At 35.7% G+C, this 27,857-nt stretch overlaps 1 protein-coding gene across 1 annotated transcript; it reads right to left on the reverse strand.

Moving 5' to 3' along the window:
- Positions 1–1,581: 1,581 nt before the first annotated feature.
- Positions 1,582–25,908, reverse strand: mta2 (metastasis associated 1 family, member 2). The gene is made up of 18 exons (XM_051115128.1): positions 25,451–25,908; positions 15,918–15,985; positions 14,824–14,917; positions 10,700–10,817; positions 10,490–10,553; positions 9,283–9,400; positions 8,918–9,020; positions 8,734–8,833; positions 8,424–8,612; positions 8,247–8,321; positions 8,068–8,126; positions 6,825–6,925; positions 6,595–6,734; positions 6,186–6,414; positions 5,978–6,067; positions 3,757–3,875; positions 3,530–3,672; positions 1,582–3,460 (listed from the first exon to the last, which is right to left on the reverse strand). Exons 1-18 carry the CDS (start codon positions 25,476–25,478, stop codon positions 3,307–3,309), a joined length of 1,992 nt encoding a protein of 663 aa, XP_050971085.1. The 5' UTR covers positions 25,479–25,908; the 3' UTR covers positions 1,582–3,306.
- Between the last annotated feature and the right edge of the window lie 1,949 nt (positions 25,909–27,857).

Here is a 27,857-nt window from a genome sequence, read left to right on the forward strand (position 1 = left end):
CTTATTGTGAGGCTTGAGATGAGGATATACATTTTCCGCAAACAATAAGCAATGGAGCATTACAATCCTAAATTGTGCCACTGAACTGACTTTCAAAGGAAAAAACCTAACCTTGACAGTAGATATTTCAAACGAGCTTATTAGCAATATTACAATTTATTAAAATACAATACCAGTCAAGAAGTTTTTGAACAGTATTTTGAACAGTTTCTTCTACCAAACCTGCATTTATTCAATCCAATTTTTACTATTTAAAATAACTCTTTTTTTATTCGAATATATTTTTAGATGTAATTTATTCCTGTGATCAAAGCTAAATTTGAAAAATAAAAGCTGATTTTTTTTCTATCAATATTTAAAACCGTTGAGTACATTTTAAAGGATTCTTTAATATATACAAAGATCCAAAGCTCAGGATGCAAGGATTAAATTGATTAAAAGAGATTTTTTTTAGACATTTATAATGTTACAAAACTGAAATTTCTATTCCAGATTAAATGCTGTTCTTCTGAACTTTCTATCCATCAAAGGAACCTGAAATATGACTGGAGTAATGATGCTAAAAATTTAGCTTTGATCACAGGAATGAATTACATTAAAAAAAATATTCAAATAAAAAAAAGTTATTTTGAATAGTAAAAATATTTCAAAATTTCACTGTTTTTGCTGTACTTTGGATCAAATAAAAGACTTTTAAAAACATTAAAAATCCTACTGTTCATAAACTTTTGACTCATAATGTATATATTTTTTAAATGTGAAAGTTTCGTCTGATTGGACGAGTCTGTGGCCTTAAATCACATTAAGTTGCTAGGTTGTTTGGCAACCCAGTAACCCAATAACCAATCTTAACTATTTAAGATTGATCTCAGTTTACTAAATCGCCAAAAGCAAAGCAATATGGAGCATATGTGCTGTATTATTTTACAACGTCAATAGAATAGCTCACCCCAAAATTAAAAAATAAAAAAAAAAAAAAAATAAAAAAACAGTCAACTTGTTCTAAACCTGTATGAGTTTCCTCTGTCTTCTGTTAAACATAAAAGACAGAACAATTCTGGTTCCCATTAACTTTCATAAAATGGGGAAAAAAACTATGGAAATTAATGGGGACCAGAAACTCTTTGTGTGCCAGCATCTTATGTTGTGTTAAACAGAAGAAAGAGAAAGCTTATACAACTTTAAAACAAATTGAGGCGGAGTAAACAAGATTTGTTTTATTATTTGTGGGTGAACCATTTTTTAAATTGGTATTCCATGGCAGGACTCAAAGTTTTGGTCTTTAAATTGACACCATATTTAATTTTTCACAAATCAAAACAAGGTGATGTATTGTCTTAAGGTTTTATGTTTAATTCACAGCACATTTTCCACAATTTTGTCACAGGAATGTTTTTGGAAATATGCATTTTCAATGTTACATTGGATAAAATCATCTAAAGTCACACAAATGTACAAACCGGCTGGACGTTCACACTTGTTTTCGTTCACGAAAAAGTACATATGGTGTCTACCATGAATAGGATCCACTGCAAGTGCAAATAAATCAACTTCTCTAAAGAAACATGAAACATTGCCTGATTAGGACCACAAACAAAAAATCTTTATTTTCTTATCACAAGATACATTAAAGGATACAGAGACACTGGAATATTAAAAAAAAAGTTTGAGTTGTGAGTTGAAAGAAATTTCTCATTGATATACAAAACAGAAATCCTTCACATCCTTGAAATCAAACCCTAAAATCAACCAGCCTTCCCTCCCCCAACTCTATCCCATAATGGAGATCAATGTTAACATGTTTTTTTTTTTTTTTTTTTTCAAGCTTTGCCAAAACATCGTGGGGTCACAAACCCCCTTCATAAAAAACGGGTGACAATTAAAAGGGGACATGTTAACATTTATGTGTGTCTTTAGTGTGCAGTGCACGCTCCATTTTGTTTAAGAAACATTACAAAACCCCTAAACGGGGGAACGATTTACATTGAAATTTTGTGTTGACTAATCTCAACAAGCCAGGAAATCTGTCACAAAAGCCCAACCGTTCAGCTCAAAAAAGAAAAAGCTTAATCATAAGGCAAAAATATGCATCAATATCAGCCTATAGTTGAACCATGTCTAGGAAAACTTCAAAACGTCTTTTCCATCTCACTGGATCCAGTTAAAAAAAACAAAAAAAAAACAAAAACGACTTGAGGGGGAAATATGCATCAATATCAGCCTATAGTCGAGTCATTACTAGAAAAACTCAAAAACATTTTTTCCCTCTCTCATTATCTACAATTGCTAACAACAGCTTCCCAGTAGCCCACAAGACCTTTATAACAAATGCGAGTGCCTCAGCACGTTTGGAAAAAGAGCAGATGTGGAAAACAAACTTTTATGGCTTTGTTCATGATGTCATATATGAAAAAAGGCTCAATTATTGAGGTACAAAACAGGCCAAACTGATTGCGACATCCAACCACCTCAAACCAAGATTCGCCTTACATTCATGAACACCTTCAACACTTTACTACAGCCTTCCTAAGGCATCAAAAACGTGTTTTCATACTAAGACCTACGAGACCTTCAAATATCCACCGACTGGAGTAGCTACACTGCAGGAGTTTTGGATGCATGATCACAAAAAACAAGAGAGGTCGCTGTTAATAAACACCAAATCAACTGCAGATCGCTGTATAGTGGGCACTACTTTTGCTGCAGTGCATTCCATGATACCATCTTTCCACAATTCAGCTAGGCCTGAAAGGCTGGAACCACAAGTACTGGCTGAAATAAAAGGAGCGGCGCAATCATTTGTCTATATAGCATGAAAAGGGTGATTGTTGCTTTTAACGTAAGCGACCTAAGAAGAAATTAAGAAAACGATGGTAAAAAGACCATGTACTCCCTCACACATTTAAATCCCACTTTCCATACACACAAGAAGAATCAAACTCTTTGAAAATCCTGTTAATATTTATACAAATAACGACAGAACTGGAGAAAAATAAAGTGTGCTTTTCCACCATCTTAGAATGACCATGATTTGCTTTAAATTACAGTTAAAAGTATTTGCAATTAAAAAAAAGCAACGGGACAGCAGGGCACGAACCCTTAAACTATAACACTGGGAGTAAAACGCCATGAAGTGTGGTGTATGCTGGTGTAAGAGTACGCGGTACGTCATCTTCCCGAGCACGTGAGCGTGTCGTGCGTATGGGATCTGGGGGGGGACAACAGAAGACGAGGAATAAAGAAAAACAGCTGACGATGGCGGGTTTAACATGCTCTCGCAATGGATGTGGTCTACTGGAACATCGCTCAGTCCTCCAACACGATTGGTTCACTGGTGCTGGAGGGGATGATGGGTACTGGAAGCGGCCGGGCTGGCACGGGAAGTTTGATTCTGACCGGGAGGTGTGGTTTTCTGGCCGCCCGCCTCATCTCCGCCTGAGTTAGGTGTTTCCTCAGGGCTCTGTGAACCACATGGAATTAATCTCAGGAAAATGCAAAGAGATGTCAAGGAGATGTTTTAGAAACATACCTGGTGTCTTTTGTAGCCACAAACACCACTGGATTCGGAGCATCTCCTTGACTGACCTTCTGCCTCTTAATGACTGACTGGGTGGCTGCTCTCATTCCCATTGCGAACGGTCTTCCATTGGTGGACAAAGAATGACCTCCAGCCTGCGGCCAATGAGAGCGCTTAGATCTGTGTATACTGCTTTCTTTCTGCCTGTGGGACGGTTAATGTATCTTTGTGATACTCACATTGTCGAAGGGCCTCTTGCCCAGTAGAGCGGATGCGCTCCGAGGCTGGTTAACCTGGTTGCGGTTGATAGGTGTTGGAGCACCTCGAGGGGCTTTGAGTTTCAAAGGAGCTTGAACAGCTGAAGAACAAAACAAGGAGAATCACTTGAAATATTCAAATCTGAACAATCAAATGATCAGTTTTCTAGGGCTGCCCCATAATACTCGACTAACCGTCAGTCGACGAGAAGAGGCTTGGTCGACCAAAATTTTATTAGTCGCAGAAAAAAAAAATTCATAAGAAGTGGCGAAGTCATGCAGTCCATGACGGACGGATGGTTAACGGCCAGTCTGTGTGGTAATAGTACATAGGACAGGACATCCAAACGCTCACCTATCATTCATTGCCCTCCCACATTGATTTTCATCTGAAATATGTACGTAGTAGCAACTTTACCTGGCCGCTCAATGCAATGTTAACCTAGAAAATTTGCACTACCTTAGTGTCTGTGCTGAGTGTGGAAGCTGAACAGTAGCGCGTTTACTGCAGGACAGATGGAGGTGCCGGTGTGGTCACTTGCTCTTAATATACTCCATTATTTCTGCTCATACAGATAAAAGTAATACATCTTCCGAATCTGTAAAGTCTCCACGTTTATTTGTGTGCACTCAGAATAACAACGAAATGTTGTGCTTTTGTAAAATAATTAAAGCAAACAGGAAGGCGCTTTCTACCGTACCTTGAGTGCGAAACTTTGAAACTTCTGAAAAGTGTTGCCTTACAGACATGAAAAATACAGCCTATCTATGGAGAGCGAAATGTCTACTTTCAAATGAACCAGTTCAAATAGAAAACAAATGTTCTTAGATTGTGTAATCTGTATGAAACTTGCATTCAGACTAATGCAGAGATGACGAGTCCATTAATGCAGAGATGACGAGTCAGTGTCGCCGACATCTCTTAAGCTGAAAGCAAAGAAAGCGCTAGTTTACTAACAAATTATTAAAATGTTAATACAGTCTCCTTGTTCTTCCCCTGACACATAATTACATCTGCCGGTTCGCTGTGGCAGGCTTTTTTTTGCGTGCGCTTGAGCGCTTAATAGGCTATGTAGGCATATAAAAGGCTCATTATTATGATTTATATGGTTTATTAATAAACGTGCGACTAATAGTCGACTAATGCTTAAAATGAACAACTACTCGTCAACCAGGGCAGCCCTACAGTTTTCAAATATAACATTGCGCCAAACAAATGACTTCTGTGTCTAATTTTCCCAACATTAAAGGTGATACACTGTCGTTCAAAAATTTGGGATCATAAGACTTGTACTTTTTTTTTTTTTTCCAAAAAAAGTCTCATGTTTATTAAGGCTGCATTTATTTCATCAAAAATACAGAAAAAAACAGTAATATTGTGAAATGTTATTAAAATATTATATTATGGTTTCTATTTTAATATACTTTAAACTACAATTTATTCCTATTTTAATTTATATAACATGATCCTTCAGAAATCATTTTAATATGCTGAATTATTATTAGAATTATCAATGTTGGCAACAGCTGTGATGCCAAATATTTTTTTGGAACCTGTGATACTTTTTTTTAAATCTGTGATGAGTAAAAAGTTAAAAAGAACAGGATTTATTCAAAATATATCTTTTCTAAAAAAATATATAAATTTGTATCAATTTAACACATTCTTGCTGAATAAAAGTATTAATTTCTTTCAAAAAAAAAAGAATGAATACAAATGTACTGATCCCAACTTTTGAATGGAAGTGTATATGGTTAGAAAAGATTTCTTTTTTAAATAAATTTAAACTTTTTACTCAAAGAATTCTAAAAAAAAAAAAAAAAAAAAAAAAAAAGTATCAGATTCCAAAAAGTATTAAGCAGCACCACTGTTTCCAGCATATAATAAATTAGCATATTAAAATGATTTCTGAAGGGTCATGTGACAATGAATACTGGAGTACTGATGCTGAAAATTCAGCTTTAGTCACAGGAGTAAATTAGATTTTAATGTATGTTAAAATAGAAAAACGTTATTTTACATTGTAATAATTTCACATTATTACATTTTTGATCAAATAAACTTGGCCTTGATGAGCATAAGAAACATCTTTAAAAACATTAAGAATCTTACTGATCTTAAACTTTTGAACAGCAGTGTAGATATTTAAAATAATATTTTTTCTATCCCCATTTTGATTATGATTGAATACTGAAGCCATACCCAATTCTTTAACTATATTGATGAGGGACGGTCGAGGAATAGTCCGGTTCTTCATAGCACTCTTTGCTGCTTTAGGAAGTCTTATCATACCTGAAAGAGAAAAAGAAGCAGTCAAAAAAAAAGAATCTGGAGAAGAATAAAAGAATAAAAATCACACACAAAAAATGAGGGAAAAAAACTAGTTTGTAATTTGTAATTGACTACTCACACTCCGCTTTGACAGCATTGGCGTTAATGGAAGCGTAGGGGCGGCGGGCTGCTCGGCGGGACTGCAGGATGTCCTGGCACACCCGACGGGCGATTCGAGTGAGTTTAGTGGTCTGCAGGATGAAGGTCTGCCGATTTTTAGCCAGAAGTTTAGCTCTCCCTGCGCTGCTGGTAAACGGAGACATGCCTTGTACCTCCTGGCGGGTCATGTGACCACGTGGAGCTGCATCCTATTGTAAAGATATGATGTTCATTATTCGATTTGGCAGTTTTCTATCTTCATCCAGCAATAAAACATGTCTATTTAAAATGACTGACCTGAAATAATTTACCAACCAAAATTTTGTATGCAATAAACCTTAATATTTTTAAATACAGTAAACAGATACTTAAAGTCAGGGTTAACATACTGTGCCAGTTCTTGTGGCGCCCTCTAGTTGAGTAGGGGTCTTAAGACCACCATACTTCTTCCAGTAAATCCAACAGGATGCACATAGTCGGCACTGCATGTTGGGAGGACCCCAGGAGTACCACTGCTGAGACTGGGCAGCTGGAGGAGTAGTAAGTTAAACTGGTCAATACATTCATTATAATGCATAGGAATAATTAAGCTTATATCTAAAACCTTGAGTTCACTCACTGTGGCAGCTTTCACAACTGAGGCCTTTCTGGTAGCCGGTGGCACCGTTCATGCCAGGTTTAGTTCCAGGTGCACCGATCTGGTTGGGGTTGGGTTTGGTGCTAAGGGAAAGAACAAAGCTTAGATTCTCAAACAGCAGACAAAAACATATTAAAGGAAAGAATTTCACAAGTTTATTCAGCAAGGACGCATTAAGTAAAACTGACAGCAGAGACTTTTATATTGTTACAGAACAATGTTATTGTTCTTTTGAACTTTCGATTTATCAAAGAATCCAGAAAAAAGCAGCTGTTTTTAAAAGACTGATCAGCAGAAATGGTTCTTGAGCATCAAATCAGCATAGGTGACCCTGGACCACAAAACCAGTCATAAGCGTCAATTTTCTGAAACTGAGATTTATACATAATCTGAAAGCTGAATAAATAAGCTTTCCATTGATGCTTCTTAGGATAGGACAATATTTAGTCGAGATTCAACTATATGAAAATCTGGAATCCTGGGGTGCAAAAAAAAAACAAAACAAAATATTGAGAAAATCACCTTTAAATTTCCCAGTGAAGTTCTTAGCAATTCAAATGACTAATCAAAAGTGAAGTTTTGATATATTTACGGTAGTAAATTTACAAAATATCTTCATGGAACATGATCTTTACTTAATATCCTAATGATTTTTTTAGCATAAAAGAAAAAAAAAGAAAAATCAATAGTTTTGACTTGTATTTACAATACAATGTATTTTTGGCTATTGCTACAAATATACCCACGCTACTTAAGACTTAAGGTTTTGTGTTCCATGGTCACATATTATAATGACTTCTGAGGGAGCAGGTGACACTGAAGACTATAGTAGTGGCTGCTGAAAATTCAGCTTTTACCATAACAGGAATAAATTACATTTTAAAATATATTAAAATTTAAAAAAAATATAACAAATCGTTATATTTCACTACATAAATATTTGTAATTTATTTACAATCAAATAAATGCAACCATGGTGAGCACAAGCCAATAACATTTAAAAAGATTACATCTTTTGAAACCAAAACGTTAAAACTGCAAGCTATTTAAAAATTCAAATATGGGATTGGGGCCTTTATTTAAAAAAAAACAAAACAAAACTAAAGGGACACCAATTTGTGGATATATATATATATATATATATATAGATAGATAGATAGATATATAGAAAGTGCCACTTGAATTTATAAAAAGAAAAGAACGTGCAGTGACACTAAATACTCACTAGGTGGGGATGTACACCTGCTTCAGCTTGCTGTCAGCCTCTGCTGCCTTCAGTCTTTTCTAGGAAGGAGGAAAAAAAAAATGTTTTAAATAATTTTTGTATATATTTGTATGCATGCATAAACGTTCACGTATCAGGATTTATACTGGTTTGTAAAAACAACATGCAAATTTTATTACCTGCTGGATGTAACGATCAGTAGTCTTCCACATGTAGTAGAACTGGACCACACTAGCTAATGACTTCCAGGGCAACTGTGGGACAACAATAAACAAATGATCATTTATATCTTCTGATCTCCCAAATAGTGCAGTCTCTGTAAGAGCAAATGCTCTAGAATGGCATTCTACACTCACAAAGTCTTGGCGAATGTCATTGAAGTCTTTGCCGTATTTCTCCAGAGCCTCTTCGAACAGCATGGCTTCTGAGGCGCTCCATTCTTCCATCTCGTCCCTGCACAACACCGGGCCACCTTGTGGCACTAGCGTTGACATGGCCTTGGCGAGATCATAGCCGTTCTTCTGCAGAGTGTCCATGGCGTGGAACTACAGATAGACAGGACAGTGTGAAAATCAGATGTGCATGAAAACTGAAGTGAGGTGGCAATGAATGAAATGCTTGTGAGTAGTTAAGGAAAGGAGTGTAATTGTATGCTTCTGTTCTCACCAGTGTGATGTCTCTAGATGCTGCCGCTGCGCTCATGTGCAGACTGGGTTGGCGGATTGAACTGCTGCAGTCTAGTGCACGTGCAAATGTACCGACAGCCCTAAAATGCACACAATATTTCAATAAATATTACAATAAAATGGTAAAGCAGTAAAAACAGTCAGTCTAATAGTGAAATACTAACCGTGCCACCACCAGGAACTGGTCTATCTGAGGATCCTTCAGCTGGTTATTAGGATCCCAAACCTTTGTCTCAAGCTTTTCCTGCACTCGATTGTCTGAATCACCTGATGAGGTGGAAAACATTAGTTCTGAATGGTTTTGAATCAACAACACCTTTCCCTTAAATGGGTGCTGAAAATATCAATACAAGGGCCTGAAATACTGATGCACTATCGTGATGAAAATAACATGCAATTAACACATAATGTAAACATTATATTTCAACATCACCACTACTGGAGCTGCTTTGAAATCAATGGACCATTTAACATCAAAATGACCATGTTTTAGTCACATCAAGGTGCAGAGATATTAAAACCTTCTGACCTTCAGCCAGTTTGTCAGGGATTTCTGCCTGGTATTTGGATCCCACTCTGATCTCACCCTGGTCAGCCAGCAGGGTCTTTTGCACTGGGTCAAACACCAGAGAGTAGAAGAAACAGTCCTACAGAGCAAACATACACCATGCAGTTGGTTATTTGGTCATTTTAAAACAACAAAAATTGTTCACTTGTTTATTCATTTTATTTTGCCCACGAATGAATAGAAAAAAAGTACACTACTGTTCAAATTTTGGGGTCAGGTTAGGCTTTTTTTTTTTTTTCTTAAATACTTTCATACAGTATTTATAGTGTTGCAAAAGATTTTAACTTCAAATAATTGCTGTTTTTATTCATCATATAATATAAAATGTATCATGGTTTCTGCAAAAATATGACATAGCACAACTATTTTTAACATTGATAAGAAATGTTTCTGAAAGATTATGTGACACTGAAAATTCGACTTTGCCATCACAGGAATAAATTACATTTTAAAATATATTAAAGTAGAAAATAATTATTTTAATTTGTAATAATATTTCACAATATAACTGCTGTTTACTCTATTCCTTCAAAAAGTTTTTTTAACCTTTACCAACCCCCAAAAAGTCAAAACGACATAAATTCAATACAACAAATACTACCATGACATAAATCAACTGTGACCCAGGACCACAAAACCATAAGGGTTTATTTGAAATATATACATCTAATATATACATACACACATATATATATATATATATATATATATATATATATATATATATATATATATATATATATATATATATGATATCTGGAATCTGAGGGTTCAAAAAAAAAAAAAAAAAAAAAAAAAATTGAGAAAATCGCCTTTAAAATTGTCCAAATGAAGTTCGTAATGCATATTACTAATCAAAAATTAAGTTTTGATATATTTCCGGTAGGAAATGTACAAACAATCTTCATGAAACATGATCTTTACTTAATATCCTAATGATTTTTGGCATAAAAGAAAAATCAATCATTTTGACCCATACAATGTATTCAAATATACCCATGCTACTTATGACCGGTTTTGTAGTCCAGGGTCACAACTGTAATTTTTTTTGGACTACAGTAATGAGAGAGGAAAAACAAATATTAAAAACTAAATTAAAAATCAATATTAATTTGTGTGACCTGTCTCTCAATTTTGTGACACTACATGATAAACACGTGACACTTACCTCTCTCTCTAGGTAGCTAGTTAAAACATCAGTCTCATTCAAAAGTGTGACGTTGCATTTTCCTCTGTAGAAAAACAAACCAAAACGTACACAGTATAAACATGACTTTATCACTATAAATCAAATGCCTTATATATAGAGCCCAAGTCTGGGTTCTGATGGGATTACTTCATTCAATCCAGAGATGTTTGCGTCTGTGAGCGTATTTACCGTATATGTGTGGCCGGGAGAGACTCAAACTGTCGAGACAGGAACAGTTCTCTGTGCTTGAGCTGGTGTTTCTGCTGTTCTGACATTGAAGGCTGCTTGGACTCCTCTTCAAAGTCTCCTAAAATACACACATGCAGACGCAAAACATATGAGTGTGATGCTAATGGCCTCAATTAGTTCTGATGTGAACCAGCTTCCTCTCAGAACACACACAGACCAAATCCTAAGAGTTTACACACCACTTATTAATTTTGGTTGTGATCAATTTCACATTCATTTAGATACTAGTAAACTGAATATCCTTCATGAGATCTGTTGAGTTGTGAGGGAAGTAAACTACTATGAATGCATTTCAAAAACATTACTTTTCACTCAAACCAATTTGCGATGGCGTCGGAGAGAATTTCTTAAATAGATGCTCGTGTGAGGTAAGGAGACTTGGCAGGACTTTATCAGCCGATCTGACCAGACTCCACCCCTGCACGGAGCCGAAGGAAACCCTGTCAATGAAGAGGGCGGGATATCAAACCACACCCCTTTCCATTAACCCCTCCTGCCACCCCGGTGGCCCTGCCCCCTCCTTTCTCTCCCCTTGGCCAATGCGTCCCTGCCAGCTTTACTGGGAAACCCTGTGCAATAAACCTGAGGCGCCCATCCCCCCATTGAGCAACAACCCCCCCCCCCATGCACAAGTACGCATTTAAAAATTTTTTTTTAAAAAAATGCCACAAGCTCTTTCACACATGCACAAGCAGATGAGCACCCAAGAAACACGTACGACAGATCCATCATACTTGCATACTCTCAGAGCCAAACGCGCACACACATACATGCGTTTAATAACACTTTCACTCCTTGACAAAGACAGCAGCCAGACAGTGTTAACCTAGTGTTAACCCTTTGAGCACCGTGGCCCGGTGGGTCCCATGAAGGCTCTTTTGTTCTGAGAGCACAGGGCGGATGGCAGCTGAGGATAAGCACAGAGGAGCCCATTCAGGAGGGGGGTTTGGAGGAGGAAGATGGGCAGAAGGTAGAGAAGGGAGGAGGTGATGTAAATGGGAGCCCTGATCTTGTGTAACAGGACAGTGTTGGTGCTGTAGAGTGCCGCGATATAAAGAGGAGGATACGTTTAGTATTAAAGGGGTGGCCAAGCAGACATTGACCTCATGACTGCAAAGGATTTGAATGCTAACTCCTGCCCATGTCAACTCAAACCTGACCCTACTGGAACGGTTGGGTTAATACAGCGCGCTGACAATTATAACAGGTTTACGGCAGTTCACGTACACAAAATTTACATATAAATGAAACGCTACCTCAGGCATGTAGGGGAGATAAAGAATCTTTATCAGACATGTGGGATGTTTGCAGCTGTGTTATATACATAATTAGGGATGTGTGAAGCTACAAATTTTTAAAAATCAACTAGTCAGTAGATTGTCCAAATGACCAATCTGCTAGTCGGCCCTAAAGTAACCCTATCAGATGCATTTCTCAGAGGGCATTCGAATAGGACGTTTTTATAAACGGAGCACAACAGAGGGCATCAGTTTCTAGATATTTTCAGATGTTGAGCTTATTAATGAGAATTCACACCACTGACTGTGTGACGCAATGGACAAAGACAATTATCGGTATGTGTGCAAAGACCAACAATAGCATGAGCTGAATCCAAGAACTCAAGCTATTTCAATAGGGTAACTGACAGATACTCAACAAATATATCATATAAGTGACCCACAAAACCAGTCGTAAGTTGCACAGGTGTATTTGTAGCAATAGCCAACAATACATTGTATGGGTCAAAATGATCAATTCTTCTTTTATGCAAAAAATCATTAGAATATTAAGATGTTTCGTGAAGACATTTTGTAAATTTCCTACCGTAAATATATCAAAACTTAATTTTTGATTAGTAATATGCATGGCTAAGAGGTTCATCTGAACAACTTTAAAGGCGAATTCTCAATATTCAGACTTTTTTTTTTGCACCCTCAGATTCCAGGAATGTATATGGGCCAAATATTGCCCTAACAAACTATACATCAATGGAAATCTTATTAATTCAGCTTTCAGATGACGTATAAATCTCAGTTGACAAATTAACCCTTATGACTGGTTTGGTCGTCCAGGGTCACATAAGGCTGAATATCTATAACATTTTAATTGCACAAAATAAAAAAAATAAAAAAACAACAACAAAAAAAAACAACAACACAAACACAAACATGCTGATTACACTTAACGCTCGAAACACTATTTAAACCAGGCGATATGGCAAAAAAAGAACATTCAGAACGTTTGACCGATTCCCGATTTTCTAGGATTTTTTTTACGAGTCAACTTGAATATGTAACTACAACATGATTCAAGTAACCTTTTATTAACCCTCTAGTTAAAGAAAAATCTATTCCAAGCGCACATGAACTTGCCAAAATGTAAATGTTAAATATCTTGCAGGAAAGATGCATGAACTACAACTACATCTTGTACAAACTTGTCTTATACATAATATATGTTCAGAAATAATACGAGGAAAATGCTTTAAAAAAACCCCCCTCAAAATTCAAGATAATTCAAATTCAAAATGACTGAAGTAGACTATTATTAACTATGAATATTCTGTAAAAACAACAGATGACAGCTTTCAGCCTGTCATCATGATGCAAACATGAAATATCAGACATACAGTAGTAGTTCCTCGAAGGTTTTTTTTTACTCAATTGAGCTGCTTTTTCATTATTTTTTCTATGCAAACATGGACACGTCTGACTGTTGCACCCACGTCTCTCGCAGCGTCTCATGCATAAAACGGCATTCTAAAAATGCAGTGCTCCAGTTAAAAGAAGTTCACTCCCATCTTGCACGTTTTTCCTATTCCACTGCCCGCATCGCATCTTAGTCACCGCAAAAGCGCGTTCTATGTGAATGGCGCCTAGCGATATAAGCGTGTCACACGTGGACGGTTAATCACGTGCACCGACATGGAGTTGGATCCTTTTTCTCTTTATGGTTATCATTGGCATATTGTCAAAGTGTCTAATTCTAACATTTGGTAATATTTCTATTCAAAATTGAAAAATTGCGAAATAAAATCGAGGCAAAACAATAAATTCAAATGAATCGATAAAATCTGAAAAATCGCCCAGCCCTACTGCGATAGAGATGAAAGTTCAAAATCTCTACCAGTTGACAAATTTATACCAGTAGACATTAATTGTGTCTACTGGTATATCGCCCACCCCACTTGATAGAAAACTTTAACACACAGCTTCAAAAAACTAGTCAACCATCCTGTCCATGCCTAATTATAATGAAAGTGAACAAGTTTTGTGAACTGTTTTGTAGACTGGTATCTTTCTGCTAAGTTCTTCTGTTTGACCAGTTGGCATCTGCACAGATTTCTAATGAATGAAAACGCATGTAATTCAAAACATACAAACGCACTGACCTGTGTGTGTTTATTTAGTAAAAAAATAAATATTTTGGATTACTTGATTACACTTTCAATCATCAATACAACAGACTATTATTACTCCACTGAGACGTTTTACCATAAGTTAGGAATCAAATAAAAGATTGCTAATTGCTGCAATCTCATGCGAGTGACAGAATGCTGTTATTGTCCTTACGCTGGTATACATGTAATGTTGTCAGAGCAGTTTTTAGATTAAAGATTATGAGGGCACATGAACTTCATTTGAAAAAAAGAAAAAGTCAATTTTGATTTCATGCTCACTTTAAATCTATTCAACATAATTCAACAGATTTTCCCTCAAACTCAGCGTAGAATGTAAATTCTGGGCCTGCTAATTGGTCATAAAATCAGAGGAGTATGATGAACAAAAAACTTAGGATTTGCTTGCAGAGATCTGCTTCTACATTCAGATTGAAGACTTCAAATACACAAAATGCAAGGACATATAATATGCAAGAAATATAACTTAATTATACATGGATTGATCCTCTTTGGTGCCTTAAATGCTGCTCCCAGCTTTTCAAAGATGTAAATCTTAGTTGGTGTTTCACTGCAAATAGTACATCTACATAGTGACACTATATTTTCATCTTATATGTGACGAAGAGGCGTGAACTGGAGAAGACTGAAACAGTTGGGTACTCACTTGCATTGCTATCAGCCAGAGTGTTCAGGTTGGCGGATATATCTCTCCGCCTGAAGAGACAGACCACCTTGGCTTCTACATTACCGTTGGCAGTCTGGGGAAGACATGCAAAGAGAAACAGTCTGAGAAAGAATATTTGCAAAAACATCACACTTACAGTCGTTTTCTCTATACAATGTGTGAAGTAAGCGCTTTAAGTGCCATTACTGTCTTCATGTCATGGACTTGAAAAACCCATAATTTAAGTATAACTTTTAAAGTAAAATTTCAACAAGAGTGGGGGTACTGAATGATACTGCCTATGATTTACAAGAAAGTGCACCAATATTTAAGCTGTCAAGAAAAAGTTGTGAGCCCTATTAATAAATACATTTCTTCTCATTTTCCAGCCCTGAAAATGAACCACTCTATATGGAAATGAAAAGCACATCTTGCTCATTAATGCAACACAGTGTGGGTTGGAGTTGTGTATATTGAAGACGGCACTGAATTCTGACTAACACGTATACATATTGAACACAGATACCACTTCCATTAGTTTAACCGTCCTGCTGAGCTTCATAGCCCTTCAAAATGAGGTTACATAAAAGTGTTTTAATCCCTGCTCCAGGAAACAGGCCTGTGTCATTCTCAGCATTATATAAGTCTCTTACGGCTGGATCTTCATCTCAAACAGCCCAGCGTGCATCGGTAGACAACAGCATGATGGCTGAGCATTAGCAATGCACAACAGAGGGGAGCAGGTGACAGAGACAGTCTGCTACGCTGTCATGAGTGACAATGCATTAGCTGAGAGCTGGCATATGTCAATCATCCACGTTCAGAGTAATGTTCGAATCTCTGCACATGCAATTGATGATGTATGATAAATGACTGGTGGACATCAAAAGCCTTAACCAATCACAGTCAGTCTGACTCCAGGCTGTAAGAATGGTGACACATCAGATTCATAATGTATGCTGGTATATTGGCACTGTAGGTCATACTAGTCAAAAATAACTCATGGTGAAATGAACGTCAAAGAAAACACAAAGGAAGAAAGCACAAATATAAAAAGTTAAGGAAGATGATAACATAACATGTTTTAACCTCACCTTGTTGAGTTCTTCTATTCGGCGGATCAGATATGGGTTACTGGAGGAGTTTTCAAAATACACATAATCTGTAATAGACAAAAGAAATCATCTGTAAGTGACAAACATCTGTAAGATTCATTATTTTTTTTTACATTATCTATGCAAAAGTCAAAATAAACGCTTAAAAAAAAATCAATTGTTTTAAAAGCATTTTTATGCATTTGGGTACATTCTAATACACAGTATGAAACTGGATACTAATTTTTAACAATGGCTAAAGACTGTACTTACTTACGTTTTTAAATTGGTGTTTTTATAAACTTTAATTTTAGTTTAGTAATTTAAGTTCATTTTAAAAATGGGGGAAATGAGCATGCACAAACAAATAGACAACTAGGGCTGAAACGATTCTTTGAGTAACCCGAATACAAAAAAACAAAAAACAAAAACAAATCATCTAGGCTTCGTTTAGTCCATTTACTGTATTACACAACGAAAACTGTTATAAACCCGGACAATTATTACTGACGCACAACCCGATAAACGCTGGACATATTTAAGACCGTAAATCAGTGGTGGTTAGTTATGATGTCCATAAGTTAGCTATGATTTGTGAAAGACTAAGTGCCATTTATGTTGATTGTCTCAGTCTCTCTCTGTGACACACAGAAAGTTAGAAAGTTAGTCAATATCAAACGAAGAGAGCCTCAGCATGGTTACAAATGTGATACTAATTTTATGCAACAGTTCATCAATAAACAAGAAGTTAATATTAAGAGACTTACATTTTAGACAGCATATTGCGTGTTTTGCTCTACTTCGCCAACAAATAACCATTCCAAACACAGCCACAGCACTGTTTTGCGTCTTTGAGCAATGTGTTTAGTTCTTGAATGAATCACCTGTTAAATGATTCAGTTCAATCGCAATGACTCACTTACTTAACAGTGACTTGCTGACATCTACTGGCGGTTTTGATTTCACATTTAAAGTATCTTCATTTTAGAAATACACGTAAGTATCAGTATTCAGTGTTTTGTTTAAAATAACAAAATATTATTTATGCAAGTGTAACTGCAAGTTAAATGCATTCATGTCCCTCTGAGCTGAATTAAATAGTGGGTAAACAGGCCTACATCTAAATACCTTAATTTCTTGATTGATGCATACGTTTTAGGTTGCAGTGTTTACCTTTTTCTAAAGTACTGTGAAATTGGTTTTTGCATTTTTATAATTTTAGTATAAACAATTTGTATTCAAAGGTAATTTGGCAAAAATAAAAAATGCATTAAATGGGTTTAGTTTTAATGGTCATGCAATTTCAGCACATATTACTTTTTCTAAAAAGGAAATAAATTAGTTGTTTATTTTAAGAGGCCTGCCTTATTTTCTCTTGTATATTTAGTATTGCTCTTTAACAAAGAAAAATGACTTCTTATCCGATTACTCAATTAATCGATAGAGTACTAAAATAATCAACAGCTACTGCCCTATAGACAACATTCAAAAATTGTACAAAATTTTATAAAAGTCTATAACAGGACCACAATATATGTCTATAATAATTTTTAAAATATATTTAAATTTCTTATTCTAACATAAAAGGTCCTTAAAGATGTGCTTCAGGCACAATATCTTTCAACAAACTAAAACTGAAAGCACAACATGGCTTAATTCCTTCTTCAAGTCCTGTTTCGCTGCACGTTTCAAAGCAAAGCACACACTTTGTTCAGGCGATCAGCTCATGACCCAATGTTTTCGGCGCCTCAAAACGGCTATGTTTACGGTGAACGAATGCAGTGAAGTCGTTTATTGCATGTGCTGTGAGTTTAGCGCACGTTTGGAAATGCTACGGCCACCAGTTATGCTTTATTTTGGCGGCAGATGATTACAGCATTTCACTAGACTTGTAGAGAGGCACATTTTTTGTGAGCCTGTTTTCAGTGAAACTGGAGCTTTACTTCAAAATAAAAGCTCTACTGCTGTTTCCGTCAAATAAAAGCTTAGAAGTACAGTATGAATTGCTGACAGCTAATGGTTTAAATGGGTAACTGCAGCCTAAATTCAATTCAAAACATGTCTTTCAATTGTAGAAATTAGGAAAAAAGTACTGTAAAAAAAAAAAAAAAGAAAAAAACTGTCATTGCTATTATTATTATTATTATTATTATATTGTAATTTGTTTGGCTTCCAAAAACACAGTGTGAATCTAATTTAGACTGAGACAGTCTATCACAAGTAAAAAAGAGAGTTGAGTCCCCTTTAAAGTTCAGGTACAAGACTTTTCTGACTTAAGTTCTCTTAGTTAAAAATTGGTTTGGAGCTCCTAATTTTGAACTCTCAAACTGCATTAGAATAATTAAACTTAAAATTCTTAATTTGTCTTTTTTTTTTTTTTTATTATCCTAATATTATCGTATTGTGAGATTTTGATATTGTTACATCCCTAGTCTATAATATCAGCCAGTAAATTGTATGGTACCAATACTTTGTGCATCTTTAACAATCAGTGCTAAAATATGGATTCAGTAATGTGTCACTGACTAGGACCCACAGATTTCCAAAGAACATCATAAAGTCCTACACAACCCTTATGGAATATTTTGGTTGATTTTATTAATACTTTCATCTACAAACAGGAAGTATTACTGTATTTAAATCCAAAGATGTGAAGAAAAAAAAAATGCAGATTCCAACTCTAAACACATGAACATTATTATGCAGTAAGTCCATAATGCGTGCCACACAGGTGGTGACATGAGCAATGGTATTAGTCAGTATTGAGAGACCATACGATGAGGTCAACAGTGCATACACAGAACACATCACTTCGGTTATGTAATCACTCTCTCTTCTGGTCAGCTCTGGACATTTTGGTAGACCCTGATCTTTGATCGGACTAACGCTTTCTGTTCTCGCCAGTGCTCAGCCATGTTCTTAAGCCGTGCCGCAAGGGATAAATCAAAATGGAGGTCTCTCTCCCAAGTTCATGAGATTCATCAATCAGAGAGACAGTGAAAAGAGGCTGGGCCGCATGGATCAATAACTTCCCTCAAGGAGAAATGGGGTCTAGCCATCTGCTCTTCAAGCAGCGATGTGCTGTATTGTTAGCTCATGGCATCTGGTGTTCAGAGACACCTAAAATCCACTGAGGCTTTGAGACACTGACAGGAACAAAAAAAAATAGCAAACAAAATACACTCACAGGTAAAATATGTAATATCTGCATTACAAGCATCACTAAACAAAGTGTATGAGAAGTTTCCTGAACAATCCTCCAGATGAACAAAGCCTTATGTCCAACTTGAGTCAATTCAGCCAATATTGCTGTCTTGGGCTGGTCAGGATGCTCCAACCAGAAAGTGTTTATACTTTTTGAGGGAAAAAGACCTACAGATGGCTTACAACATTCATTTGAACATATTAAGATGTTCATTCTGTAAATAGTGCACATGCCTGTTTACAAATATTTCAGTGAATTCTGAGATCTCCACACATGACATGCAGGAAAATAAATAAATAAATATATATATATATATATATATATATATATATATATATATATATTAGGGCTGCCAAACTAATAATTGCAATTAATCGCATACAAAAAAAAAAAGTTTAAGTTTGCCTAATATATGTGTGTGTACAGTTTGTAATTATGTATAATGTATATAAATACAAGCACATTTATGTATACATTTAAGAAATATTTACAAGTATAGGTATTTATTATTTGTATACAAAATTAGTTTGTACATAAATAACATATTTCTCTTAAATATATACATTAATTTGTGTGCATTTATAAATATACATAATAATTACATACAGTACACACACATATATTAGGCAAACTCAAACTTTTATTTTGTATGCGATTCATCTCAATTTTATTAATTTGTTTCCTTGTTTCAGTTAAATTGTGACCACAAATTAAGAATTCGTTCCCACACAACTTTCCTCATTTTAGTAAACAGTAGCCAATTCGTCCCCTCTATTTGATTTATTTAAAAAGAGCGAACAACTTAGTGCAACAGGGCCATGTTCTATTTAAATGAGGGAACAAATTAGTACAATGTGGCTGCAGCTTCTTTAAATGAGGGAACAAATTCTTACTTCGTGGCCACAATATATATTTTTGTCTTCATATCCTGTGTGAGGCTCCAGAATATAAGAAGAAATGAAAGTGCAAAACAAGTGTCATTTTAATTTGGCACTAGTAACATGCATTACATTAATTGCAATTACATTCCTGTAGCTAACTGTAAAGCATGGCCAGCAATGACCAGCAAGACCTTGTGTTTGATTCAAAGGGAACTGATCAAATGTACAACTTGAATGCTTTGGAAAAAAGAACCTGCTCTGTTCTAGATACCTGTATAGGAATTGGCCATTTAAAAAGCCCATAACTATCGACCACTAGTGTAAAGCATTACAAAACAGAGATTGAATGCAGTCTGTGTTTTTTTTTTTGTTTTTTTTTTTAAATGAAACATCTGTCTGGCAGTATATGCACATACAGAGCAGGATGCTCATATAGCAAACCACAAAAAGTCACCCTATACACATTTGCACACATGCATGCGAGCAGAAATTTCTGTCCGCATCACTAGACAAGTATCCACCTTGCATCCATATTAGAGGTCTCAATTAACACCCTGTGATAAACAATGTAAGCTTCGCTGAACCAAAACCATCTCAATTACAGTGCTGGTTTGAACCACTTCAGTTCTCTCTTGCTGACAAACAGTGTGGTTGTACTTGCCTGGTTTGAACTTAAAGCACCACAAAAGAAAGGACAAGCCCTCATACTTTAGCATGCTTCATGTTTGTTCAAAGAGCAGCGATGAAGATATAATGAGGGAAATCAAATCACATAAAAACCATGCTACATTTTACAATGAGTTCTTCAAGTGAACTGTCATTACCCACTTTGCTCCAAAACTCCCTATTTTACCATGCAAGAACAATTTGACTTTACACATAGCCTTATTCACTGTTAAAAACACGCTTGAGAATTCACTGACATGGCATTTCGAGGATACAGCTCTCCCTGCACTTTGCATCTGGGTTGTTACAGTAACATTTGATACAGTAAACTGTTGAACACTGTGCCATGTTTGCATAGTAGGACAGCGACATTCAAACCAGGAGTTCAGTGAGCACAAGTGACCTGGGCAAAGATGATATCTCTAGTGGTCAAACAATATGGATCTCCTAAAACCCAATGCCAGCAAACATATCTACATCTACACATATCTACTTGAGTTGACAGGTATACAATACCAATATACGCATACAATGTCCTTGTTACAGTGTAATTATACCTTTAAGTACCAAGTGATATTAACTAACTACAATATTTACCCCCTGAAACTGATTTCCAGGGGAATTTTTTATATTTGTGAGGCCAATTTTTATTTACCCAATTACTTCAATATTTTAAACTGCTGTCAGTAACAACAGACAGTTTATCTAAATTACACATGTAAAAAAAACAGAAGCTCATAGGGCTGCAATATTATGACAAAAACCACAAAAATTAACATTATTACTCTTTATATTGTAATAATGATTATTAATATCGAAACAGAAAAAAAAAAGTTTTTGTTTCCTGTCTGTGTTTTGGGCACGTCACATTCTGGCTTCACAGACAGACATGCCGGTCCATGGCGTTAGCCTCGTCTAGTGCAAGTTATGCAGAAACTCTTATTATAATCATTAAAGCTACAAAATGAATCTTTTATTTACATCATATCTGCACTTTGCTGTTTATGATGAGGGAATTTGTGAGTGTGCGCATTCATCACAGTGCCGGTGTTTTCAGCATTGACTAACCTAAGCACCTGATTGGCCAATGCATTCCTAAGTTTAACAGAAACTTAATGCTGTACAAAATTCTGTGAACTGACACTTTTCATTCATTTTTTCCATTTAATTTTAATCACGACAGCCGTAATACTTTGTAGAGGTCGAATGATGTGTCAGTTTTGCTGATTAATTGGCACCGATAGTTGATTGACTATTGGTTATCGGCAAAAATCCATGCCTATAGTTTTTTTCCAGGTTGGGTCCGTTGCTGGAGCGGCTGAGAAGGTCGTCATTATACAGCAAAGTACCTATAGTCTTTGTTATACAGCACGAAAGCGGCCTCTAGCTTGAGTTGAACGCGTGTGTGATAGCTGCGAGTTCTTCTAGACACGGCGCTGCACTTTTGCCCGTTGTGTGACTAACATATTTTTATATTTTGATTAGATAACCACAAATGTTCTAGAATAAAAGCAGTTAAATTGCAAAAGTACACAATATCCATATGTCTGCAATTTCAATACTGTGGCCTTTGTGTAGATATTCAAAGATGGTCATCTTTAGCTTGACTGTTGATGTAATGGTAGCACTTTACAATCCATTTGTAACATTAACATTGATAAAAGCTGTAGAATAGAAGTATTTTATATATTTTAGCAATTTTAGTTGCTTTTGTTAACATTAAAGAACAATGAACTGTAATGATCAATATAATAATATTAATATTTTTATTCATTTACAAAGTATGGTTCAGCAGGTTACTTTTTTTTTTTTTTTTAAAGTAGAGCACTATTTATTTTCCGTTCAGTATCCATTTTAAAAACTATCGGTCGATTAATCGGTTTTTGCTATATGGCTTCATTAATTTCCGACCCTAAGGGTTGGTTTTAGTAGTTGCATGTAATTATGTATAATTTATTGTTGTTAATATCTATCTATAGTAAATATCTAAAATCTGCAACAAGGACACCATAAATAAAGTGCTATCAAAATGATTTTACACAGTCTACAAAAGACTGTTGGTTGGTTGGTAGTTTAACACCATGCCAGCTCCCTTGGCTGTTTTCATGGTGGGTAACGCATTGAAATAATATAAAAAAGCAATTTAAAACCTAAATCAGTTTTCAAAGTCTGCATTAGATAAAATTTCTGAAATGGACTCAGGATTAATCTGTTTAAAATTTCTTCCAGAGTGTCCTCAGAGTAACATAATTTCATAAGAGAACTTAAGCCAACACAATTTAACAAAATATGTTTAAGAGATACTGGACTCTGGCAAGAGAGGCATATTGTATAATCTTCACTTCACATTAAAAACTTTGAGGTTCTGGAATGCCCTATTCGGCATTGTGTATATATGATCTGATCCTAGTGATTCACTACAAAATAATGAAAACAGAAACTTTAATCCACCGACAAGGCTGTTGGTTAATTTGCAATGTAACGGAAGAACAGATCATATTGTTCATATTATTTTATTCCATATTGTGACGTACATCAGAGTAAAATGGATGCAAAAAATGAAGAATGATGACTGGATAGGGGCAGATCTGAATGTGACGAAGCAGTCTATTATAAGAAAGTGGCGGGTTTAAATGGACAAAATTATTGCAGGAAGGAAAAAAAACAACAACATGCTTTTCGAAAACAGAATTTTCAAGCAGATACAGATACAGGAATTGGCAGTAGCAGTTTTCTTAAAATGGCCAAACGCTGACTGATAATACAGCCAGGCCAATATATCAGTCTAGCACTACTCAGCAGATATTGGCTGATATGTCAGCCTATCACTAATGCATTCTAGGAAGCTCAATGACAAAAACACACTCTGATCAAAAGGGTAAACGGAAAACAGAGCAAGGCGACAGCATTTAGTCACAAAGCTTCAGATCACAGAGGTAAAATGCAGAGTTGCAACAGCTTGGGGCCAGAATAGAAGGTCAAGTTCAATGACCTAAACCTGTACCTGCACCTCCCAAAACACTAGCAAACAGCGCAATAAAATGCAGTATCTGGCAAACTATGAAAGATCATCATTAGAATTAAATCCTACACAGCATGCTAGATAACCAGCATCTTAATTGTATAAAACATTTAATGCGACTTTATTGAGCAGATGCAGACTTTGCCTTCCTCTGAACCTAGTCTTGAGTCATAAACTCTAATACATTTTGACAAGCGTGTAATATGTGAGTTTTTCCTCCCGAACTTCCCATCAAACCCTGCCTGTTTAATCTGCAACTGCAATAAAGCAATCAGCTGAATCTGCTAAAGCAACACAGCCTGATTGCCGTGACCTATTTACTGCCTATTCCCGGATTTAAGAAAATAAAAGCACTATCATGTGCATGGTCACCATGTCACGCTGCAGCCAATGATGTTCATGCACATACAATGTTATTATAAGGTAAACTTCACTACAATGCACTAGGGAGCATCTTGCTGACAAAAGATGCTCATACATGATAGCGTACAGTAAGAAGGACGAAGTGTAAACTGCAGTTAGATTAGATGCAACTGTTATCATATTACATCTTCACATGCATGAGCACGGAAATTATTCACCATCCATATATAAACTTACAGCCGAAGCTGTTTCCCTTTTTTTTTTTTTTTTTTTTTTTATTATTATTATTGCCCTTTCTTTATTTAATTTTGGATTTACTTCAAAATGGACATTGTTTACAAAACCCATCATTTCCTGGTAAGCAAAACTGACCTTACTTTAACTCGTTAACTCAAGTTTTACATCCAAAAGACAAAAATAGTTTTAAAAAAACCCTCATAGATCACCTTTTGTAAAACTTATCTCACAGTGTACTTTGAAACCCTTACAAACATGAGAACACAAAAAATAAAAAAAAATAAACATAAAAAAATAAACATAAAAGCTTTTCAAATTTATGTAACTCTCCAAATGTTACATTTTTATTTTACTTATTTTATTCCTTATTTATTTTTACGTAATTGTTGCCTTTGCATTGTTTGTTGTTCTTATTCCTTATTTTACATATTCTGAATTGTACAACAATGCTTTATATTTGCCTTGTTCTTTCTGCACTGGATTTGTACCAGTGATTGGATATAATAAATAAATAAATGAACTTCCAGTGCCACTTATGAACTAACTTTGGTCGTTTTCCTGTTCTGTACCATTCAATGAACTCTAAATCTAGGTTTACCAAGTTCAAAATGTCTACATTTCCAAATATCCGTAAAAAACAAACAATTATTTGACCAAATTCCTTTTCAAACAGGTGACAAAACTGAAAGTCTTTGCATCTCGTACTGTGAGACTCTCATATGCACTCCATATAATTCAGCTGTCAAAAGTTTGACAGAATGACAGAGTTCAGACAACGTGCACGGCAAAAACTTGAATGAAAGTCGAAAAAGTGAGTAAAAAGCATCATAAGTTGATAAACTAACGGAAGGGTCCCCTTATAATTAGCTCATTTGCTTGCGGCGGCTAATTACTTGAAGAATCAAAACTAAGAACAAAAGAAAGAGTTTACGACGCAATTCAAGTTTTTACATCCACGTGAATTTGAAAGTTAAGTTAAATACGTATATAAATAATTAATATTGCGTTAACCCAAATTCAGCCGTAATGAAACTAGCCTAGCTCGCTTAGCAACGGGATTCCGCTCATTGTAACTAAGGCGGAAACAGCCGTTCGCGCTAATGCTAATGCTAACCCCCGCGAGCCTGCTGCTAGTGTTAGCCTTAACAATAATACTCACCTCCAACTCGGTACATGTTGGCCGCCATTCTCTCACTCTCCTAAACAAACACAATAATCACGGATTCCCTCGTTGCGTGGGTAAAAATGTGTATCCAAAAGTGGTGCTGGTTCTTTATATCCTCGCGTGTACTGGCGTACTTCCCCCCGTTGCGAGACAAAGCCGGGACCCGGCACGGCGCTGCCGCTCTGGCGGGTAAAAGTTTAAAGTTTCCGCTACAATGTTTCTGCGGATGGTAAAAAAATCGCGTCTTTGTTTCGGTGCTGCGATAAAACTCCCATCGAAGCCCCTTTCAGACATTCACACTTCACACGAGCCCTTGATAGCCAGCCTGTCTCTCTCTTTCTCTCTCTCTCACTCCACTCTTCCTCCCATCCTCCGCTCCCTGCTTCATCCTCCTCTTCTTCACCTCCGCTCTGTTTCACACACACGCACACACACAGACGGGCGCGCGTGCACGCGCCCCTTCTCCAACGTCATCTTCGGAAGCTCACAACGTCACTTAGAATTCTACAAACTCTCGGGAAACAGAAACACGAGCTCCAGTAAATAATTGCTTTAAACATTTAAAAGAGATGATACAACGTTTTATTTTAGATTTATTTTGTGGCACAAAGTTACTGTGGAGGGGCTTACTCTCGCTTTATAAAGCAAAACTGAATATCATGGACTTAAATATAATTTTGCACGTACATACATTAATACTGCATAATAAGGATATCAAAGTCATTAATCAGTGAACGTCGTTTTTCTTCTCTCATGATTTATTGTAATTCACAGGTTTACATTGTTTATATGTTATTCTGAAAACAACATAAATAGCTGTACTTTTGAAAATAACGTAAAAATAAATGCAGCACCATAAGACTATTTTGCTTTTTTTTTTTTTGCATTAATTGTTTAATTAGTGACTAAATAAAAAATACATGCACCCTTAGACCTATCAAAGGTTCACTGCATTAGATTTAAACTGAAAATGAAATTTCGCAGATATATGATAGCCTATCTTACAAACTGTCAGAAATGTTCACTTGCAAACACAACGCAGATTCAGGTTAGGACAGTGAAAAGTGGTGCAATACTTCCCTCTATAGACTTACAGACTGCATCGCAGTCTCTCAGTAAAAGAGGAGTTCACTTTCAGAACAAAAATTTACAGATGTACTCACCCCCTTGTCATCCAAGATGTTCATGTCTTTCTTTCTTCAGTCGTAAAGAAATTATGTTTTTTGAGGAAAACATCTTAAGATTCCTCTCCATATAGTGGGCTTCTATGGTGCCCTCGAGTTTGAATTTCCAAAGTGCGGTTTAAATGTAGCTTCAAAGGGCTCCAAATGATCCCAGCCGAAGAAGGGTCTTATCTAGCGTAACAATCTATTATTAAAAAAAAAAAAAAAAAAAAAAAAAAAATACAAACAAACAAACAAAAAAATATATATATATAATTTATATACTTTTAAAACTCAATTGCTCGTCTTGTCTGCCTGAACTGTTTTTTTTTTCCGGTTCAAGACAATTAGGATATGTCGAAAAACTCAACTTCAAAATCATCCTACATGGCTTTTACCTTTTTTGTAAAGGGCGTTTGATCTTCTTTGCACGTTCACTTACTGACTGGGTCGGTACTTCTGCAGTGATGTAGGACGATTTTGAAGTTAGAGGAGAAAATGAGATGGGAGTTTTTCGATCTACCTTAACTGTATTGAACCGGCATACACAGTTCACGCAGAGCTAGACAAGACGAACATCTGAGGTTAAAAATTATATAAATTGTATTTTTTTAAAGAAAATACCCAATCGTTTTGCTAAATAAGACCCTTATTCATCGGGTGGGATCATTTAGAGCCCTTTGAAGTTGCATTTAAGCTGCATTTCCATTTCCATTTAAACTGAAGTCCATTCCTTAAAGTTTTCCTCAAAAAACATAATTTCTTTACGACTGAAGAAAGAAAGACATGAACATCTTGGACGATAAAAGGATGAGCACAATATCTGTACATTTTTGTTCTGGAACTGAACTAATCCTTTAACAACAACAAAAATCTAATCAAATCTTGCTCCTAATGTCCTCTAGGTGGCGTGAATCACATTATGAAAGTACACACAGACAAAACCATTCTTACTTTAAAATGTTTTTATTTGATTAAAAATAAATTTCACATTGTTTAACAAGCCGTGAAAAGCTGACTTGATCCATGAAAACAAGCCTTCTGGAAGTTTCTGAACAGAGGAGATATTCCTAAAGGCAATTAAAGCATTGATTATCTTACTGCCCTTAACACAGTGCTTCACAGGGACATGATTTATGGTTAATAATGTAATGTCACATAATTATGCATGTAGTATTTAATGGCCAGATAAAACAGATGATTAAAATAAGCATATGAAAAGCATTATGAAGTAAACA

Source organism: Labeo rohita, chromosome 7 (genome assembly GCF_022985175.1).
Source record: "Labeo rohita strain BAU-BD-2019 chromosome 7, IGBB_LRoh.1.0, whole genome shotgun sequence".
Classification (NCBI taxonomy): domain Eukaryota; kingdom Metazoa; phylum Chordata; class Actinopteri; order Cypriniformes; family Cyprinidae; genus Labeo; species Labeo rohita.

Excerpts from the sequence above, each read along its gene's own strand:
- mta2 (XM_051115128.1), bottom strand. The coding sequence starts at position 25,478 with ATGGCGGCCAACATGTACCGAGTTGGAG. Across the intron at positions 15,986-25,450 it reads CAACATGTACCGAGTTGGAG|ATTATGTGTATTTTGAAAAC; the intron begins GTGAGTATTATT and ends TGTCTATTACAG. Across the intron at positions 6,415-6,594 it reads GCGCCACAAGAACTGGCACA|GATGCAGCTCCACGTGGTCA; the intron begins GTATGTTAACCC and ends TCTTTACAATAG.